This window comes from Nyctereutes procyonoides, unplaced genomic scaffold (genome assembly GCF_905146905.1).
Source record: "Nyctereutes procyonoides isolate TBG_1078 unplaced genomic scaffold, NYPRO_anot_genome, whole genome shotgun sequence".
NCBI lineage: Eukaryota > Metazoa > Chordata > Mammalia > Carnivora > Canidae > Nyctereutes > Nyctereutes procyonoides.
The window spans coordinates 778,597-801,232 of record NW_026575028.1 but is presented as its reverse complement, the minus strand read 5'-3'; the positions used below and the strand labels follow the sequence as shown (position 1 = coordinate 801,232).

At 39.2% G+C, this 22,636-nt stretch overlaps 1 protein-coding gene across 8 annotated transcripts in view; it reads left to right on the top strand.

Moving 5' to 3' along the window:
- BCL2L13 (BCL2 like 13) overlaps positions 1–22,636 on the top strand; it is an 85,987-nt gene that overhangs the window by 54,677 nt on the left and 8,674 nt on the right. The window contains exon 3 of one of the 8 annotated variants that reach the window (XM_055315390.1): positions 7,604–7,685. The exons of 6 other annotated variants lie outside the window; for them this stretch is intronic. In XM_055315390.1, coding sequence (XP_055171365.1) covers positions 7,604–7,685 — 82 coding nt within the window. Of the gene's footprint in view, positions 1–7,603; positions 7,686–12,326; positions 12,418–22,636 lie in introns of those variants that run through there. One more of the 8 variants, XM_055315391.1, reaches the window with a different exon arrangement.

Sequence of the window (22,636 nt, the reverse complement as noted above, 5' to 3'; positions counted from 1 at the left end):
AAGATTTTAATGTGTTTTTAATCTCTAACTTTGAATGCCCAATCTGTATTTCACATTTTTAGGTCTAAGTACACAGTTTTTCATGTGTTTAAAACCAAGAGATTGCTTTTTTGACTAATTGGTGAAAATATATCTTCTGATACAAAGTGTCAACATGAATCATCTTTAAGGTACTTTGTGTTAAACATTGTTGACAGGTCTTAAAATTTGGCTACATGATGTTGCATATCTGTTGTATAAAGTCTAAGTATGATTTCCATGGGTAATGTGTTTGTCTTCAGCCACTTGAACACAACGTCAGGATAAAACAAACTGCTCAGCTGTCAAACTGGAACTAGTTTTGAAAACCAAAAGGCAGGAGGAGGTGATGGCAGCTATACTCTGTTGGATGAAGGCTCTGGGCATACAGATGCAGAGAGGAAAATAATATTTTGTTCTCTGAATTATAAAAAGAAATGGCTGGCATAAATGCCTTTTGGATTTCTGCAGATAGTTTTGTTTTTTCTATGATTTATAAATGTTCAGTTATCATTTTTGTCTTAGTATATTTGAGATGATTATTCCATTGTACTGGATTGAGAAGAGCACTTTATTGAGGCTTATAAGTAATGTGACTGGTGTGAATTTTTTTTTTAATAGACTGTAGAGCAGTTTTATTTTCCTAGAAATAACGAAGGAAGATACAGAGATTTCTCATATACTACCTGCCTGCACATATGCGTAGCCTTCCCCATTAACAGCATCTCCTACCAGAGTGGTAGGTACATTTGTTACAACTGATGAACTTCTGTGGATGCATCATTGTTACCCAAAGACCATGGTTTATTTATTTATTTATTTTTATTTTATTTATTTTATCTTTTTTTTAATTTCTTTTTTTTAATTTTTATTTATTTATGATAGTCACACAGAGAGAGAGAGAGAGAGGCAGAGACACAGGCAGAGGGAGAAGCAGGCTCCATGCACCGGGAGCCCGACGTGGGACTCGATCCCAGGTTTCCAGGATCGTGCCCTGGGCCAAAGGCAGGCGCCAAACCACTGCGCCACCCAGGGATCCCCAAGACCATGGTTTAAATTACAGTTTACTCTTGGTGTATATTCTGTAATTTGGACAAATTTATGATGACCTATATTCACCACTATAGTATTATACGGAGTAGTTTCACTTTTATAGAAATCTTGTGTTCCACTTATTTGACCGTTCTTCTACCTTACCTCTGACAACCACTGATTTTTTTTATTGTCTCCATCATTTTTCCTTTTCCAGAATGTTATATAGTTGGGACCATGTGATATATAGCCTTTTCAGACTGGCTTCTTTCACTTAATTTCCTCTTTTTATGTCTTGATTTTATGGCTTGTGATAGGTCATCTCTTTTTAGTCCTGGATTTTTAGCACTCCTTTGTCTCGATGTATCACCATTTATTTACCCATTCACCTGCTGAAGGGAGATCTCATTGCTTCCAAGTTTTGACGATTATAATAAAGCTGATACAATCATCTGTGTGCAGGTTTTTGTGTGGACATGAGCTTTAAACTTCTTTGTGTAAATACCAAGGAGTGCAGTCTGGTAAAAGTATGTTTAGTTTTAGTTTTTTTTTTTTTTTTAGGATTTTATTTATTTATTCATGAGAGACGGGGGGGGGGAGAGAGAGAGAGAGAGAGAGAGAGACAGGCAGAGGGAGAAGCAGGCTCCATGCAGGGAGCCCGATGTGGGACTTGATCCCAGGTCTCCAGGATCACGCCCTGGGCCCAAGGCAGGTGCTAAACTGCTGAGCCCACACAGGCGTCCCAGTATGTTTAGTTTTGTAAGAAACTACCAAGCTGTATCATTTTGCATTCTCACTGGCAGTGAATGAGTATTCTTTTTCCTTCATAGCCTCACCAGCATTTGGTGTTGTTGGTGTTAGATTTTGGCCATTTTACTAGATGTGTAGTGGTATCTCATTGTTTTATTTTTTATTTTTTTATAATAAATTTATTTTTTATTGGTGTTCTCAATTTGCCAACATACAGAATAACACCCAGTGCTCATCCCGTCAAGTGCCCCCCTCAGTGCCCGTCACCCATTCACCCCCACACCCCCTGCCCTCCTCCCCTTCCACCACGCCAAGTTCATTTCCCAGAGTTAGGAGTCTTCATGTTCTGTCTCCCTTTCTGATATTTCCCACACATTTCTTCTCCCTTCCCTTCTATTCCCTTTCACTATTATTTATATTCCCCAAATGAATGAGAACATATAATGTTTGTCCTTCTCCCATTGACTCATTTCACTAAGCATAATACACTCCAGTTCCATCCACGTTGAAGCAAATGGTGGGTATTTGTCGTTTCTAATGGCTGAGTAATATTCCATTGTATACATAAACCACATCTTCTTTATCCATTCATCTTTCGATGGACACTGAGGCTCCTTCCACAGTTTGGTTATTGTGGACATTGCTACTATGAACATCGGGGTGCAGGTGTCCTGGCGTTTCATTGCATCTGTATCTTTGGGATAAATCCCCAACAGTGCAATTGCTGGGTCATAGGGCAGGTCTATTTTTTAACTCTTTGAGGAACCTCCACACAGTTTTCCAGAGTGGCTGCACCAGTTCACAAGAGTGGCTGCACCAGTTCACATCATTGTTTTAATTTGCATTTCTCTGATGACATATGATGTGGAGCTTCTTTTCATATGCTAATTTGCCATTTGTAGGTTTTTGTTTTTTTAAAAGATTTTATTTATTCATGAGAGACACAGAGAGAGAGGCAGAGACACAGGCAGAGAGAGAAGCAGGCTCCATGCAGGGAGCCCGATGCGGGACTCGATCCCAGAATCCCAGGATCATGCCCTGAGCCAAAGGCAGAGGCTCCACCACTGAGCCACCCAGGTGTCCCTGTACATCTTTGGTGAGGTATTGGCTAAGGTGTTTGGCCCATTTTTAAAATCAGGTTGATTTCTTATTAAATAGTTCTTTGTATATTTTGGATAATCTTTATCAGGTGTGTCTTTTTTTTTTTTTAAGATTTTATTTATTTGAGTCAGAGAGAGAGAGCAGAGGGGACAAGAAGAGGGAGAGGGAGAAGCAGGCTCTACACTGAACAGGGGGACCAATGTGAGGCTTGATCCTAGGATCCCGGGATCATAACGTTAGCTGAAGGCAGATGCTTAACTGACTGGTTAGCTGAAGGCAGATGCTTAACCGACTGAGCCACTCCAGGTGCCCCTCAGATGTGTCTTTTGAAATTGTTTTCTCCCAGTCAGTGGCTTACATTCTTTCAACATTGTCATAGACTGACATTTTTAATCTTAATAAAGTCCAGCTTCTGAGCCATTTATTTCATTGACTGTGTTTTAGTGTTGTATCTAAAAAGTCATCACCAAGGCCAAGCTCATCTAGGTTTTCTCCTATATTATTTCCTGGGAGTTTTATAGTTTTGTGTTTTACATTAAGATCTGTGATCCAGGGGATCCCTAGGTGGCTCAGCGGTTTAGCGCCTGCCTTTGGCCCAGGGAGCGATCTGGAGTCCCAGGATCGAGTCCCACGTCGGGCTCCTGGCATGGAGCCTGCTTCTCTCTCCTCCTGTGTCTCTGCCTCTCTCTCTCTGTCTCTCTCTATATATGTCTATCATAAATAAATAAATAAATAAATCTTAAAAAAAAAAAATCTGTGATCCAGGGCAGCCCGGCTGGCCCAGCGGTTTAGCGCTGCCTTCAGCCCAGGGCCTGATCCTGGAGACCCGGGATCGAGTCCCACATCGGGCTCCCTGCATGGAGCCTGCTTCTCCCTCTGCCTGTGTCTCTGCCTCTATCTCTCTCTCTCTGTTTCTCATGAATAAATAAAATCTTAAAAAAAAAAATCTGAAAAAAAAATCTGTTAATTTATGTAAAGGGTGTAAGGTCTGTGTCTAGATTAGTTTTTGTGCATGTCCAAATGTCCCAGCATCATTGTTTGAAAAAACTTTTTTATCCATTGTTTGCTCCTTTCTCAAGAATCAGTTGACTGTGTTTAAGTGGGTCTGTTTCTGGGCTCTCTATTCTGTTCCACTGATCTATTTGTCTGTTCTTTCACCAATACCATGCTGTCTTGATTACTCTAGCTTTATAAAGTCTTGAAGTTAGATGGTGTCAGTGCTCCAACTCTGTTCTTCATATTGTGTTGGTTATTCTTGGTCTTTTGCTTCTCCATATAAACTTTATTTATTTATTTATTTTAAAAAATATTTATTTATTCATGAGAGACATAGAGGCAGAGACATAGGCAGAGGGAGGAGAAGCAGGCTCCATTCAGGACTCCAACGTGGGGCTCAATCCCGGAACCTTGGGAGCATGTCCTGAGCTGAAGGCAGATGCTCAACCGCTGAGCCATCCAGGAGTCCCTCCATATAAACTTTAGAATTAGTTTGTCAATATTTGCTGAGAGTTTAATTGGGATTGCATTGAATCATAGATGAAGTTGGGAAGAACTGACATCTTAACCATATTGAATCTTTATATCCATGACATGGAATATCTCTATTCAGTTTTTTATTTCTTTTATTGGAGTTTTATAGTTTCTCTCATGTAAATCTTGTACCCATTTTGTTATATTTAATTTCAAGTTCCACTTGTTCATTGCTAATATATAGGAAAGCGATTGACTTTTGTATATTAACCTTGTATTCTGGAATCTTGCTATCATTGCTTATTAGTTTTAGGTTATTTTTGTGGATTCTTTTGGATTTTCATTACATAGATGATTGTGTCATTTGTGAACAAGACAATTTTATTTCTTTTGTAAAATAACAAAAATTCAAAGATTAAATTAAATTTAATGATCTAATTGGCTTTATTCAGTGATTCATGAATCATGCAGCATCCCATCTAGCAAATAGAAAGGAGCTCCAAAGAGCCGCAGAAAAAGAAAAGTTTTTAAAGATAGAAAGGAGGTGGGACAAGGAAGTCATAAACAAAAGAAAGGATTATTTCAGGCTAGGTCACCTTTTTTTAGGGCAATGGAAGGAATCTGTTGGTTAATTACCTTACCAGTACTGACTAGGAAATTCCAGACTGACTGGTTAAGATCACATTCCTTCTTAAAGGAGGTTGAAATTGCAGTTAGGTTAAGTATTAAGTCTTGGTTGGTGACATGAGTTTAGCTCAGGTGAATCTGTTTGGGACCTGCTGTCTTTTTTTTTTTTTTTTTTTTTTTTAACAATTCCTTCCCAGTCTGTATACATTTTATTTCCTTGTCTTACTGCATTAGCTAGGACTTGCAGTACAATGTTGAAAAGCAGGGACGCCTGAGTGGCTCAGCAGTTGAGCATCTGCCTTTGACTCAGGGCATGATCCTGGAGTCCCGAGATGGAGTCCTATGTTGGACTCCCTGCCTGGAGCCTGTTTCTCCCTCTGCCTATGTCTCTGCCTCTCTCTGTGTGTATCTCATGAATAAATAAATAAAATATTTAAAAAAAACAAATGAAAGAGATTATAAAGAATTACTACAATTTCTTTCTTAAGTTTGATGTAATTCACCTGTGAACATGTCTTGAACCTGGTGTTTTCTGTACTTTCTGTTTTTTTCTTTGTTTTTCTGTGGGGCTTGAACTCATGACCCTGAGATCAAGCCTTGAGCTGAGATCAAGAGTCAGATACTGAGCCACCCAGGCATTTCTGTGCTTTCTATTTTAGAAGGTTATTGATTATTGATTCAATTTCTTTAATAGATATAGGCTTATTCAGTTTGTCTATTTTTTCTTGTCTGAGTTTTGGTAGATTATGTTTTTATAGAATGGATCCATCTCATCTAGGTTTTCAAATTTGTGATTATGGAGTACAATATTCCTTTATTATCCTTTTAAAGTCCATGGGATCTATAGTGATGTCCCATCTTTCATTTTTGATGTTAATAATTTGTGTTTTCTCTTTTTTCCTATTGAATTTATTGATCTTCTCAAAAAATCAGCTTTTGGGCTTATTGATTTTCTCTGTTGATTTCCTATATTCAATTTAATTGATTTCTGTTATTTTTCTTTTCTTCTGTTTACTTTGGATTCTATTGCCTCTTCCTTTTCAAGTTTCCTAAGTTGGAAGTTTAGATGATTGTTTTTAGATCGTTCTTTTTTGGGCACCCCAGATGGCTCACCGGTGTAGTGCCACCTTCAGCCTGGGGTGTGATCCTGGAGACCCAGGATCGAGTCCCACGTCGGGCTCCCTGCATAAAATCTTTATTTATTCATGAGAAACACAGAGAGGAGAGAGAGACAGACAGAGACACAGGCAGAGGGAGAAGCAGGCTCCATGCAGGGAGCCTGACGTGGGACTCGATCCTGGGTCTCCAGGATCACACCCCAAGCTGAAGGCAGCGCTAAACCACTGAGCCACCCAGGCTGCCCAATAAAATCTTAAAAAAAAAAAAAAAAAGATCTTTCTTTTCTACTATATGCATTTAATACTTAATGCTATAAATTTCCCTCTAAGCATTGCTTTTACTGCCTGATACAAAGTTTAGTAAGTTGTGTTTTCTTTTTTTTTTTTTTTAATTTTATTTATTTATTCATGAGAGACACACACACACAGAGAAACAGAGATGCAGGCAGAGGGAGAAGCAGGCTCCATTCAGGGAGCCTGATGTGGGACTTGATCCCGGGTCCCCAGGATCACACCCTGGGCTGAAGGCGGCACTAAACCGGTGAGCCACCGGGGCTGCCTGTAAGTTGTGTTTTCATTTTCATTTAGTTCAAAATATTCTAAAATTTCTCTTGAGATATTATTGACCCAGATATTATTTGACCCAGATATTATTCAGACTATTTAATTTAATAACCAAGTATTTTGGAATGTCCCAGAATGTGGTCTCGGTGAGTATTCCATGTGAGCTTGGGAGGAATGTGTATTCTGCTATTATTGGATGAGGTAGTTTATAGATGCCCGTTGTATCCAATTAATTGATGGTATTGTTGAATTTAACTATGTCATTAGTGACTTTCTGCCTGTTGGATCCATTTCTAATGGAAGAGTGTTGAAGTCTCTAGTTATAATAGTGGATTCATTCATTTCTCCTTGCATTTCTATCAGTTTTTGTCTCCTATAATTTAACACTCTGTTGTTAGTTGTATGCACATTAAAGATTATTATGTCTTTTTGGATGTTTAACCCCTTTATCATTATGGAATGTGCCTCTTTGTTCCTGATAACTTTTCTTACTCTGAAGTCTGCTTGGTTTAAATTAATAGATAGAGGTAGTCTCACATTTTTTTTTAAGATTTTATTTTTTAAGTAATCTCTCCACCCAATGTGGTGCTCAAGCTTAAAACCCTGAAATCAAGAGTTGCATACTCTACCTACTGAGCCAGCCAGGCACCCCTTTATATTTAGAGTTTCTTATAGACAACACTTGTTGGGTCTTGTTTTTTCATCCAGTCTGACAAGTTCTGTCTTTTAATTGGTACATTTAGATTATTGATGGCCAAAGTGATTATTGATAATTGGATTAATATCTATCATATTCGTTAAAAGTGTTTTCCACTCTTCCACTCTTTTTCTGCCTTTTGTGGTTTTAATTAAGCATGTGATATGATTCCATATTCTTTCCTTTCTTAACATATCCATTACATTTTTCTTTTTACTTTTTTTAGTGCTTGCCCCAGAGTTTGCAATATACATTTACAACTAATCCAAGTTCACTTTCAAATAACACTGTGCTGCTTCATGAGTAATGTGAGTACCTTATCATAACAAAATAATCTTAATTCCTCTCTCTCATCTCTGTGTCAATGCTGTCACTTATTTCACTTATATAAGCATGCGTATGTATGTGCATATATATGCTATATATGTAAGCATACATAATTGAGTTGCTATTATCTTTTTGAACAACCTGTTATGAGGTATCAATTAAGAATAAGAAAAATAAACATTTTTATTTTACTTTCACTTATCCCTCTGATGCTCTTCCTTTCTTAATGGAGATCCAAGTTTCTGACATACTGTTTTCCTTCTCTAGTGAGACTCTGAGACTCTTTTAACATTGCTTGCAAGGCAAGTCTACTAATAACACATTTCCTCAGTTTTTGCTTGTCTGAGATTTTTGCTTGTCCTTCATTTTTGAGGGATAATTTCACATGCACAGAAGTCTAAATTGGTGGGGATTTTTTTTCTCAACACTTTAAATATTTTAGTTCACTCTGTTCTTGCTTGCATGGTTTCTGAGGAAAAGTTCAATATAATTCTTATCTTTGTTCTTTAGTTGGTAAGATGCTTTTAACTCTGGCTTAAGATTTTTTTTATCTCTACTTTTTTTGTAGTTTGAAAATGATATGCCTAGGTATAGGGTTTTGTTTTTTTTGTTTTTTTCACATTTATTCTACTTGATGTTCTCTGAGCTTCCTGAAACTGTGTTTGGTGTCTGACATTAATTTGAGGAAGCTCTCAGTCATTTTTTTTTAAGATTTTATTTATTTATTCATGAGAGAGAGAGCGAGAGAGACAGACAGACAGAGGGAGAAGCAGGCTCCATGCAGGGAGCTCAATGCGGGAGTCGATCCCAGGACCCAGGATCACAACCTGAGCTGAAGGCAGATGCTCAACCACTGAGCCACCCAGGTGCCCTGCTCTCATTCATTATTGTTTTAAATATTTCTCGTGTTCCTTTCTTTCTTTTCCTTTCTGTATTCCAATTACGTGTATGTTACACTTTCTGTAGTTGTTCTGCAGTCCTTGGATAGCCTGTTCTTTTTTTCCTGTTTTTGTTGTCTTTACTTTTCAATTTTGGATGCTTCTTTTATAATTTTTTAAAAATTTTATTTATTTATTCGTGAGAGACACACACACACACACAGAGAGGGGGAGAGAGAGAGAGGCAGAGACACAGGCAGAGGGAGAAGCATGCTCCATGCACCGGGAGCCTGACGTGGGATTCGATCCCTGGTCTCCAGGATCACGCCCTGGGCTGAAGGTGGCGCTAAATCGCTGAGCCACCGGGCTGCCCAGTTTTGGATGTTTCTATTGAGATCTACTCAAGCTCAGAGATTCTTCCCTTATCCATATCTAGTCTAATAATAAGTCCATCATAGGTATTCTTCATTTCTGTTATAGATCTTTTTGATCTCATGGTTCTTTCTTAGTATTTGTATCTCTCTGCTTACGTTGCACATCTATTCCAGCCTGCTCTCTACTTTACCCATAGGAGTCCTTAGCTTATTAATCATAATTGCTTTAAATTCTTTGTGTGATAGGGACGCCTGGGTGGCTCAGCAGTTGAACATCTGCCTTTGGCTCTGGGCGTGATCCCGGGGTCCTGGGATCGAGTCCCATATCAGGCTCCCTTCTGGAAGCCTGCTTCTTCCCCAGTCTATGTCTCTGCCTCTCTCTGTGTGTCTCTCATGAATAAATAAATAAAATCTTAAAAAAAAATTCTTGGTGTGATAATTTCAACATCTTCAATGTCTGGTTCTGATGCTTTTGCTCCATCTCTTCAAACTGTGTTTTTTGCCTTTAGATATGCCTTGTAATTTCTTCTTGATAGCTGGACATGGTGTACTGGGTAAAAGGAGCTGCTATAAAGAAGCCATGTTGGGAGGGGGTGTGCCCTGGTGGCTCAGTCAATTAAGTATCTGCCTTTGGCTCAGTATCTGCCAGGATCCTGGGATTGAGCCCTGTGTTGGGTTCCATGCTCAGCGAGGAGTCTGCTTCTCCCTCTGCTGCTTCCCCTGCTTGTGTTCTCTCTCTTGCAAATGAATAAAATAAAATCTTTTAAAAGAAGAAGAAGCCTTGGGGGAAAGAGGAAGATTGTATAGCCCTATGATTAGGTCACTCTTTTTACGGAGCCTATGGCCTCTGCACTGTGAACTTCATACGTGTTTCTCAGTTTTTCCTTCTCCTGTTAGGTGGAGTGAGATGGCTAGTGTAAGCTGAGCTGGGTATTTCTCAACCCCTGTGTTGGTTAGGCTCTGATTAGTTTCTCTGGAGGGCAGTCCTTGTTAAGAAAAACAGTGAGTGCCCTGATGTATTTCAGAATGGTTTATTTTCCTCGCCTTTCCAGAAGCACGAGGGGCTTTTCCTCTGGTATTTTTTGAGAGCTCTGGGTTGAGCTCCTGGAGGTAAATCTCACAAAATTTTAGGGGTCTTTCATGATGGGGTATCCTAGAGTTAAAAACTCCATATTGGCCATACTGAGCCTCCATAGTTCATCACTTGGGTTTAGGTCTCCCTCCCTCAGCGCTCGTCCCCACACTGATAAGCTGTGACTCCCCATGTCTGCCTGTCTGTCTCTCAGTCCTGAGGGCAGCAGTTTGCCCCATGCCATCACCTATCTTACAGATTCTAAAATAGTTGTGGATTTTTCAGTTAGTTCAGCTTCTTACTTGTTAGGGTGAAGTGGCAACTTCAAGCTCCTTACACGTGGAATCAGAACCAGAAGTCCCTCCGAAGTTTTCTCTCTCGGTTTTGTCCTTACCAAACTCCAGCGATCCATCACTTCCGGTTCTCCTACCTGAGTGCTGATTCCTGGGTGGTTGCCTCTTTTGATTTTGTATTCTAGTAAAGTTGTAATCCTCTGTATTGCCTGTCAGTCAGTCTGGTCCCGGGGGCCGCAGTTTACCCAATGACCTCACTTCTCTTACAGATCTAAGAGAAGTTACTGATTTCTGTTTGTTCAGCTTTACTCGTGGTTGTTAGGGTGCAGTGGCAACTTGGAGGCTTCTTACATGCTTCCCAAACCACAAGTTAAAATGACCTCAAAGCTGACACTTGACAAGGATTTATCTCATTTTGTTTTTAGTTACTTTATCCATGGACATGATTCTTCAGGCTCATAAGTCCTATGGTTACAATTTTTGTACCTTAGATGTGAAAGATGCTCAGTCGTCTCTAATCATTTCTTATTACTGAGACTTACCATCATGTGAGGGTGAAATACATTTGTATAATTCCTTTGAAATATCTATATGGAATATAGAGGCTGGGGCTCCTGTTCTGTGGAGCAGTGCTCATACACATCACCAACTCATGTTCTTTCTCTTGGTTTTCCTCGAGGAGGAGAATGGCTTAGAGGTGTTTATTTCTGTCTAAATGTATGGCCTTAGATGAATCATTTTCTTGAATATTCTTCATATTATTTATAAACTCTAGTTTCTAAGGAAATCATTGAGTGCCCATTTTATAAGGAGTTTGTGAAGATTAATTTCTGTAATGCTGTTTAAGCCCTTCAGAGATTAATTTTTACTGTGCAGTAAACCTTGTTTGATTGCATATGTTATGGTAGGCACCATTCTAGATTTTAAGTATACAAAAGTTGAATAAAATCCAGGCCCTAGAGACACCTGGGTGGCTCAGTGGTTGAGTGTCTGTCTTCGGCTCAGGGCCTGATCCTGGATTCCCAAGATTGAGTCCCATATCAGGCTCCTTGCATGGAGCCTGCCTCTTCTCCCTCTGCCTATGTTTCTGCCTCTCTCTGTGTCTCTCATGAATAAATAAATAAAATCTTAAAAAAAAAAAAAGAAAGATTTTATTTACTTATTCATGAGAGACACAGAAAGAGAGGCAGAGACCCAGGCAGAGGGAGAAGCAGGCTCCATGCAGGGAGCCTGATGTGGGACTCAATCCCAGGACTCCAGGATCACACCCTGAGCCGAAGGCAGACACCCAATCGTTGAGCCACCCAGGCGTCCCAATAAATAAAATATTAAAAAAAAAAATTCAGGCCCTACTCTTGAGCTCAGAACTGGCTGAGGAGATATAATTGTAAAATGTAAATAATCATGTGTAGCATGTTATGTGCTGTCAGGTAGGTATGTTCAAGTGTAGTCAGAAGATGAAAGGAGTGATTATTTGAGGTGCAATTAGAAATAAATTCAATTAGGAACACACATCTTAACTGTAATTAGCAATTAGCTGATTTTCAGAGCTAAAACTGAATTTATTTTTGTTTATGTTGGCATTAGAATTAGAATTAGAAGATAGGGCTTTTGTCTATTTTCTCTTTTCACCTTATTTTTTACTCTGCCGCAGAGTGGTGAGTTTGCAAGGACTGGAAATCACAAGGGCAATTTGTGGCCTCAGCTCTACCAAATATAAGCTTTGTGTTTTGGGGAGAATTCATTTAGCTTCTCTGAGCCTCAGTTTTATCAATTACAAAACAGGAAGAATAGCCATCTCAAAAAATAATGATAGAACAGTGTTTTGTGAAAATATTTAAATGTCAGGTTTTCAGATATGTCTTTAAGAGTGTGTTTTTTTTTTTTCCTCTTCCTGAGTCTGAAGATTCCTTTGTGCTTTGAGTCTTTTAATTGCCCTGCAGCGCACTTAGGGCACAGCCTAGTTGTCCTATTATGATTCTCCCTGACTCATCCTGGTTCCCTCCCTCCTCTTTTCACTGTCTTTCACTTCCTGGGATTATGTTGCTACATTAGAAGTAAATCTGACTCCTGAAAAGGGCAGCACAAGTACCGTGGTAAGGCTTAAATTTTATTTTCTCCTATGTCATGTACTACATTAAATACTTACTATGAAACATTGAGTTTTAAATTACATACAAGATTATTGGTGAAAATGTCATCTGATGTCTACCATAATGTTTAATATTTAAGTACTTTGAGTAAAATTAGTTTTTGTCTTTTTTCTCTGACTTAAAACTTCTCATTTATATTTTAAGAATAGAAAGCCACAAAAAATGTTTTTGTTTATAATCAAGGATATTTGAAGGTTATCTTTTGGGAACTTTAAGGTAAGAATTTGTTAGAACAGAATTTTTATACTCTGGGAGGTGACATAGTTTGTGATCTAAAATCACTAAGTGGGTTTTGTAACTGAAATAATTTTAGTGTAATGAGGTTAAGTACTGTTTCATGAAACCTGTATGTTTTATATGCAAATGTGAATATTCACTGCACTGTATTCCAAAGTATATTTTTTGTGGGTCTTGGTTGTCATAATTGGTGGAAAATTCTGTAGGATATCTTTCCTACTTTGGATTTTCTCATTTTAGGTTAATAGTGATCTGAGAGGCATATGCTTGACTGAATGTAGAAGAGCAGTTATCTGTTTTTATTTTTTAAAATGAATACTTGAGAGATAGATATCGTATAAAGGCTGAGAAGAAATAATAAAGGTTTGTTGGTACATCTTAGGGGAGGTGAGTCCCCTAAGGTGAGCTTACCAGGGAATAAATATGGTCTTTGGAGTTCTGCCAAAGCATCTTCAGCTGGAAAGGAGCTCAGTTTGTCAGCAGCCATGAGCCTGAAGATAAAATACTGCTTTAAGTGGTGGAATAATTGTAACTGATGTGAACCCCCTTTTTGGGAAGCAAAATGCAGTCAATACAAGCAGAATAGAGCAGTACTGCACATTTTTGAAAAGGTTCTTTTAATGATCTGCAAGCTGTTTTTATTTTGTTCTACCACCAAAACCAAAGTACATTTGTATTTTATCTTACATTTATTTAAAGATACTCCCCTTATCTCCATATTTCAGTTTCTTCTCTCTCTCTCTCTCCCTTTTTATTTGGAAGGGCTTCATGCATGTCTTCGTGTACTTGCTTGAAGAAAACAACAAGAATAACCTTTTCTATTTATTTCTTGCTGTAAACTCAGGGGAAAACCTCTATATGGCAATCTGGAGACTTCAACCTAAGAGTTAGTGTAACATAGTTGATAAAAGCCTGGTCCCTGGAGGTAAACTGCCTGAGCTTAAATCCAGTTCAGTGACTGAACAGTTGCCCTCTTTGGTTGATTCTGTTTCCTGATCTGTAAAATGGAAATAATAATAATACGGCTTATTACCGATAATAATAAGATTTAACTAGGTTCATATCAGTAAAATGCTGAGAAGGCCACTTGGTGCACATTTGGTTTATCCATTGTTACCAACATGGAGTTCTCAGGCTAAGACACGTTGGGGCAAGTTACTTAATCTCTCTGGGCTTCCTCTGTTTTCTTTTTGTTTTCAAAGAAAGATCTAGCTCTCTGGTTCTTTGTGCATATTAAACTCTGATAGTTGGTTTTATGTTTTTGAACCCTTCAAAGGAGTGACTTCAAGTTACTCCTTTGTGTTTTTTTTTTTTTTTTAAGATTTTATTTATTTATTCATGAGAGACACAGAGAAGTAAAGGGAGAAGCAGGCTCCTTGCAGGGAGCCTGATATGGGACTCGATCCCCTGACCATGATTACACCCTGAGCTGAAGGCAGATGCTCAACCACTGAGCCACCCAGGTGTCCCTCGTTGTGTTTATCAGTGAGACTAAAAAAATATTTCTAGGGATCCCTGGGTGGCGCAGCGGTTTGGCGCCTGCCTTTGGCCCAGGGTGCGATCCTGGAGACCCGGGATCGAATCCCACGTCAGGCTCCCGGTGCATGGAGCCTGCTTCTCCCTCTGCCTGTGTCTCTGCCTCTCTCTCTCTGTCTCTCTCTCTCTCTGTATGACTATCGTAAATAAAAAAAAAAAGATATTTCCAACAATATAAATATTTTGTGCTAACAATGATTTTAGATTGCTAGACTGGCTCTAACACTACTCGTAGATGTTCCTCCCCCTAATGTGCTAAATTTTACCTAAAGTATCATCCAGAAAATCTCTTTATCTTTTAGTGAAAGCCTACTCTTCACTAATAACAATAATTGTTAAGAGAGAGGCCTCTAATTTTATATTTTTGCTTTATATGAATTGTCCCAGGAGTGAAAGTCTAAGTGGTCATCTATTCTTTCTTTAATGCTTTTTACATAAGAGCACAAATATTTTGGTGAATCTTCATTAAAGTGTCACATTCCAAGTAAGAAAGAAGTTGTAAGGTGGGGAAGGCCATGACAGGGAAAAAAGCAATTACATCTGAATTGACTTCTGGGGAGTATATTATTCTAAAGTTGTAATTTGACAAACTCATTGATCAAGGGAACAAAGAGTGTTCTTAACTCTTGTTAGCTTTAAGCTGTTAAAAATAGAGCAAAATGTTGGGATGCCTGGGTGGCTCAGCAGTAGAGCGTCTGCCTTTGGCTCAGGGCCTGATCCCAGGGTTCCGGGATTGGGCTCCCTGCATGGGGTCTGCTTCTCCCTCTGCCTGTGCCTCTGCCCCTCTCTCTCTCTGTCTCTCATGAATAAGTAAATTCTTAAAAAAAAAAAAAAAAGCAAAATGTCATTTTACCCTAAATTCTACTTGTTTTTTTTTCCTTATTTCTTCACGATGGAATTTTTGAAATTTCCATTGATTTGTTTTGGCTTACATCCCTAAAGAAAAAGCAACTAAGAATTCCTTTCTAAGGATTAAAATTTTTGCCTTTTATGATTCTTTAATTTTTGTTTTTGCTTTTTTAATCAGTTCTTGCTATGAGTTTCTGTTTTTAGAAGTACAGATAAGTAACTTGTCAAGAATTCTTATCAGTGAGCACTTGAGACTGCTCTGACCCTTGGATAACCCTTCTGTTTGAAGAGCTCTGTAATTGTAAGGCAGCTCTGTGAATCCAGCTGTACTGTGCGTCTTAGCATCTGTATGGAAACAGATTACAGAACTTGTAGAGTGTGAACAGAATGAAAGCAGATGTGATTCTAAGACTAAGAATAAACAACATGAGAGATTACCTTCCTTATCTCTTAATGTTGGAAGGTGGGGGTGGCTTTTTGAGTTTTTTTAGAAAATTTGAAAATGTTCATGGAAGGCTAACACAGTTTTAAGTTAGTCATATTGGAGTAACTGATATTCTTTGACTATTTCGCATAACTCAAATGCAGTTTCTTTGAGAAAATAAGGTAGTCTTACTTGCTTCTTGGGGTCATAGACTGTGATTGATTCATTCAATGGCATACTTCTGTAAACACTCTTTCCAGCTTAGCAAAAAGAATCCAATTTTTAAATGTTGAGTTTCAATAATGAAAAAATATATGGATATAATCTTAAGCAATACCTCATTACCCTTCTTTTTACCTACTTTGCAAGATTTGAAGATAAAAGATTATAAAGTTGCTGAGCCACATTTAGTTTCTTATTTGGAGATTTTGAGAAAGCAAATAAAACAAGGGTGCTAAAGTAGAGTCAATAATGGACAATTATGTACTTCATGCTGCTTTATGCTATCATTGCTCTTCACTACCTTTTCCCCCTCCTTGTATAATTATCCTTTATATGAGCCTTTATTTCTCTTTTCACAGTGAAGCTCCTTGAAGAGATGATTTAATAAACAGGTAAACTTTTGAGTATATAAATGATGTGGCAAAGAGAAGTCCCTTGTAAGAAGGTGCTAGAGGGATCCCTGGGTGGCGCAGCGGTTTGGCGCCTGCCTTTGGCCCAGGGCGTGATCCTGGAGACCCTGGATCAAATCCCACGTCGGGCTCCCGGTGCATGGAGCCTGCTTCTCCCTCTGCCTGTGTCTCTGCCTCTCTCTCTCTCTGTGTGTGACTATCATAAATAAATAAAAATTAAAAAAATCTTTTAAAAAAAAAGAAGGTGTTAGAGAATTTACATGACTAATTAGAATTGTGTTCTGGCAAAGAGGTAGGTAAATACAACAGGAAATTTTAATTTAATTATTGGTCTGGTTTTGGTGACTGGGTCTTCCTTACTCATGGACTTCCAGGTATACTCTTTCAACAAGGTTACAGAAATGGTTCCCTGAGTAGCTATTTTCATTCTTGTGGCCTACTGTCATTCTCTGTTATTGGTGGTTCATCAGGAATCAGCAAACTCAGAATGTCCTTACAGTCACTCAGTAGTCTTTTTTTTTTTTTTTTTTGTAGTTCACGAGAGACACACAGAGAGGCACAAATTTAGGCAGAGGGAGAAGCAAGCTCCTTGAGGGACTCAATCCTGGGACTCCAGGACCACACCCTGAGCCTAAGGCAGACGCTCAACCACTGAGCCATCCAGGCATCCCTCAGTAGTCTTAATTATTTTACCTCTTCCTTTTCATTGTGCTAGAGTATGTTTGGGCTTTGGGTAGGATAGTGAGGAAGCCAAATTGATTACAGCTGTTATACCGATCTTTAGCAAGATACAATACCTGGGTTCCACCTTCAAAGATTCTAATTTGATTGTTATGGGTTGTAACTTTAGCATAAGAAGTCTTTGTTGTTGTTTTTTAAGATTTTATTTACTTATTTGACAGAGAATGAGAGAGAGAGAGAGAGCACAAGCTGGTGGAGCCCCAGGCCGCAGGAGACGGAGAAGCAGGCTCCTCACCAGAGACCCCGCTGTGGGGCTCGATTCCAGGACCCTAGGATCATGACCTGAGCCAAAGGCAAATGCTTAACTGATTGAGCCACCCAGGTGTTCCAGCATAAGGAAGTCTTAAAACTTTCACAGGTGTATCTAATTGGACAGCAAAGCTTGAGGGCTGCTCTGTTACCTAATCTCCCCAACTAGATTATAGATGCCTTGAAACAGAGATTTTAATCTTAAAATTCTTAAATTTTATTAGTTTGCTGATTATATGTTTACTAGTTAAACACAACTGTAAACATAGAGAAGCCAAGTATTTAATTGTTCAAAATAAGTATCAAGAAAGCCATAGTGAAGTACAGATTTTTTAAGTGGGTGTTGTAGAATTCCAAGAAAGAAAATGATGGTTGTAGAGCTTAATCAGGAAATGCTTCGGGAAGGAAGTATAGTCTCATCTTTAAGAAGTGTGAAAGAGGGCAGCCCAGGTGGCTCAGTGGTTTAGCACCGCCTTCGGCCCAGGGTGTGATCCTGGAGATCTGGGATCAAGTCCCACAAGGGCTCCCTGCATGGAGCCTACTTCTCCCTCTGCCTGTGTCTCTTCCTCTCTCTGTGTGTGTCTCTCATGAATAAATAGAATAAATTTTTTTTTTAAGTGTGAAAGCAGCTAAGCGTTTGTTGGACGAATTGTAGGATCCACCCTAGGTAATTTAGAGTGGCAATGACTCAGAATAGCAGGACTTTATTTGTTATGTTCCAAATCTTTTGTGTTTGAGCCATTTCTGATTTATCCTTAACTGAGTCTTGGTTATTAAAAAAAAAAAAAAAAAAGCAGTCCTGAACCTGTTTGCTCCTGCTCAGACCTCCACTTTCTTTGTGTATAGTAGAAAAAGTTGGCTAACAGATGTGTTTCCTCTTCAGAGAGGCCTGCAGGTCTAGAACAGCAGGTTATGGTACATGTCTTTTTCCATCTTTGTGATTCCAAGGCAGCATTCACACACACAAAAAGAAATGACAGCTTTTCTCAGTGGAAAAGACCCCAGATTCATGAAGTGGATCAGCTTGTCCAAGTTCCTCCAAATTAATATTAATCTGTTAATATAATTAACAGAATAATTGATTATATAATATATTAATATTTTAATTATATATAATTCTATTAATATAATATGTGTGGGAATCTAAGGCATATAGCATGGGGCTGAGAAAAAATAAAGTACAATGAAGATATTATAAAAACATATCTTGGGGATCCCCGGGTGGCTCAGCGGTTTAGTTCCTGCTTCTCCCTGTGCCTGTGTCTCTGCCCCCCCCATGTCTATCATAAATAAATAAATAAATCTTAAAAAAATATCTTTAATCTCTAGGAACTTAGAATTAGTGATATAAGACATACACAGAATTTACTATATATTTTATGAACAAAGAGAGCAGATAAATCATTTAAGAGGCTTTTTTTTTAAGGTTTTGTTTATTTATGCATGAGAGACACAGAGAGAGAGAGAGAGAGCGAGCGAGAGAGCGAGCGAGTGCAAGCAGAGACATAGGCAGAGGGAGAAGCAGGCTCCATACAGTCGATCCCAGGACTCCAGGATCACGCCCTGGGCCGAAGGCCAGGCCTAAACTGTTGAGCCACCCAGGGATCCCCTCATTTAAGAGTTTAAAAGAAATGAGAAAGGGCAGCCCGGGTGGCTCAGTGGTTTACTGTTGCCTTCAGCTCAGGGCGTGACCTGGGGACCCGGGATTGAGTCCCATGTCGGGCTCCCTGCATGGAACCTGCTTCTCCCTCTGCCTTGTGTCTCTGCCTCTCTCTCTGTGTGTGTCTCTCATGAATAAATAAAAATATTTTTTAAAAAAGTAATTAGAAGGATTCAGAAGGGCAAAATTGAGGAGGAGGGCATTCTGGGTAGCTAGAACATGGTAACTTGAATCAGAAGGGGAGTTTGAATTCTCTTCAGCACCAGCAGTATGTGATGTTGGACAACAAACACTGAGGTACAGTCATGCTTAGAAATCTAGAAATGGGGGATCCCTGGGTGGCGCAGCGGTTTAGCGCCTGCCTTTGGCCCAGGGCACGATCCTGGAGACCCAGGATCGAATCCCACGTCGGGCTCCTGGTGCATGGAGCCTGCTTCTCCCTCTGCCTGTGTCTCTGCCTCTCTCTCTCTCTGTGTGACTATCATAAATAAATAAAAATTAAAAAAAAATTACTTTAAAAAAATAAAAAAAAAAAAAAGAAATCTAGAAATGAATAAAGAACTGTACCTGTAAGTGCCTGAGAAAATCAAAATAGCCAATGTTCAGTGCTTCTTTTATATCCAAAGATGGGACCCGTTTTCTTGTTAGTCAAACACTTGCTGAGCATCACTGTTCAGGCATTACAAGGGGGATAGCAAAGAAGTTTAAAGCATGTTTTCTTCCCTTGAAGTGTTTATAATCTAGTTGGGGAATGACTAATACTTGGGGAAAAAAATTAGAAGTATGGTACAAAATGTATAATCACAGTATTTTGTGTAGCTTGGACTCAGAGCTGTGAATTAGGGGAAAATAAGAGAGGGGGAATGGGTTCAGTCCAGAGGGGTTAGAATTTAAGCCAGACCCAGATAGAGCCAGATGAGGAGTCTCTAGCTGGGAACCATGGATAAGTTTCAGGGAATGTAAAATTTCCCCTAAAATGGTATGTATGCTTTGTATGAATGCACGGTTTTTAAGGGAAAGTCTTACATCTTTGGTTATATTTGTGAAACGTTTTCTGCTTCTCAAAATGTTAGCACCATTATCTACATGAATGAAAAGACAAGGCTTCGGGATTTAGTACAGGGTAGGGAACAGTGAGCAACCTTGCCAAGCGTAAGTCTTGCCTCTTATGTGGGGCACCTATTTTGTGATTAACACAAATTTGGACTAATGCCTGTAGAAGTAGAAAGGAAAGATGAGGGACGCCTGGGTGGCTCACCGGTTGAGTGTCTGCCTTTGGCTCAGGGCGTGATCCTGGAATCCCGGGATCAAGTCCCATGTCGGGCTCCCTGCATGGAGCCTGCTTCTCTCTCTGCCTGTGTCTCTGTCTCTCTCTGCGTCTCTCATGAATAAATAAATAAAATCTTAAAAAAAAGAAAAGAAAAGAAAGATGACCCAGCAATAAATCCCCTACTAGATATTTATACAAAGGATACAAACATAGTGATCCAAAGGAGCACATGCACCCCAATGTTTATAGCAGCAATATCCACAATGACCAAAATATGGAAAGAACCCAGATGTCCATTGACAGATGAATAGATAAGAAGATGTGGGACATATGTGTGGGTGTGCGCACACACAATGGGATATTACTCAGCCTTGAAAAAGAATGAAATCTTACCATTTACAACCACATGGATGGAGCTAGAGGGTATTTTGCTAAGCAGAATAAATTAGAGAAAGACAAATATATGATTTCACTCATATATGAAACTTAAGAAATAAAACAGATGAACTTGGGATCCCTGAGTGGCTCAGCGGTTAAGCGTCTGCTTTCGGCCCAGGGTATGATCCTGGAGTTCCGGGATCGAGTCCCACATCGGGCTCCCTGCATGGAGCCTGCTTCTCCCTCTATGTCTCTGCCTCTCTCTGTGTGTGTCTCTCATGCATAAATAAATAAATAAAATCTTTAAAAAAACAACAACAGGTGAACTTAGGGGAAGAGAGGGAAAAATAAAATAAGACAAAAACAGAGAGGGAGACAAACCATAAGATACTCTTAACTATAGAACACAAACTGAGGGATTGCCTGGGTGGCTCAGTCAGTGAAACCCCTTCTGCCTTCGGCTCAGGTCATGATCTCAGGCTCCTGGGATCAAGCCCCGAGTCAGGCTCCCTGCTCAGCAGAGAGTCTGCTCCCTCTTCCTCTGCTGCTCCCCCCCGCTTGTGTTCTCTCTCTCTCTGAAATAAATAAATTAAATCTTTAAAAAAAAAAAAAGTTGCTGGAGGGAATGGGGTGGGGATGGAGTAACTGGGTGATGGGCACTTGATGTAATGAGCACTGGGTAGTAAAGTTTTTTTTTTTTTTTTTTTTTTTTAATTCATGAGAGAGAGAGAGAGAGAGAGAGAGAGGCAGAGACACAGGCAGAGGAAGAAACAGGCTCCATACAAGGAGCCCGATGTGGGATTCCATCCCGGGACTCCAGGATCATGCTCTGGGTCGAAGGCTGAACCGCTGAGCCACCCGGGGATCCCCAGCACTGGGTATTATATGCATCTAATGAATCACTAAATTCTACCTGTGAAATAAATAATATACTATATGTTAATTAAATTGAATTTAAATAAATTTTAAAAAGGAAGGAAAGATTGGCCTTACCTCTTTTTAAAAAAAAATTTATATTTGGTTTCCTGGGAAAACATTTAATGTGCCCAAGAAGAAATAATATATTATTCTAAATACCATGTGACTGAAGGAGTCAGATGGGTTTTTTGGTATTTTTTTAAGATTTTATTTGTTAAAAAAAAGATTTTATTTATTCATTTGACAAAGTGAGCACAAGCAAGGGGGAAGGGCAGAGGGGGAGGGAGAAGCAGGGAGTCCGAAGTGAGGCTCAATCCCAGGACCCCGCATCATGACCTGAGCTGAAGGCAGATACTTAACCAACTGAGCCACCTAGGCGCTCCAGGAGTAGGATAATTAGAAATAGATTTCAAATGTAGCACTACTTACTCTATTTTATAAAAATTAAACTGAGCCTTTCTCTAATGGCTGGATGCTGCTACCTTAGCTTCATCTATTCTGTTCTGATCATCTCTTCTAAGTTAGTGATGTTGTCTAAGAGTTGGCATACTGAGGGTGAGGGAAAGTTGAACTCATTTTTCAGTAAAACCAAGATCTTTGTCAAACTCAGCAAGAGTGTGGGGAAAATATTCCCCTTTAATCAGGTAGAAACATATACTTGTTTTACGTTCAGAAAGACATTGATAGTTTGTTTTCCATGCATTAACATTTAAGCTTCAGCAAGGCCTCATTACCCTTCTTTTTTAGCTACTTTGCAGGGCTTGAGAGTAGAGAATTGAGGCTGATGAGCCATATTTAGTTTCTTATTTGGAGATTTTAAGAAAGCAGATAAATAAGACAAATGTACTAAAAGTCAAGTCAATAAAGGACAATTATGAACCTCATGCTACTTTATACTATTACTGTTACTACTTTACTATCTTTTTTCCCTACTTGTAAAATTATTCCTTATATGAGCCTTTCTTTCTAGTTTAAGAATTTTTTTAATTTTAATTTTATTTATTTTTTTAAGAATTTATTTATTTATTCATGAGAGAGACACACAGAGAGGCAGAGGCAGAAGCAGAGGCAGAAGCAGGGTCCATGCAGGGAGCCCCACGTGGGACTCCATCCCAGGTCTCCAGGGTCAGGCCAGGGCTGAAGGCGGCGCTAAACTGCTGAGCCACCCGGGCTGCCCTCTTTCTAGTTTTCAAATGGGGAAATGGAACTCCTTGAAGAGATGATTTAATAAACAGAAACCTTTGAGTATATAAATTATGTGGCAAAGA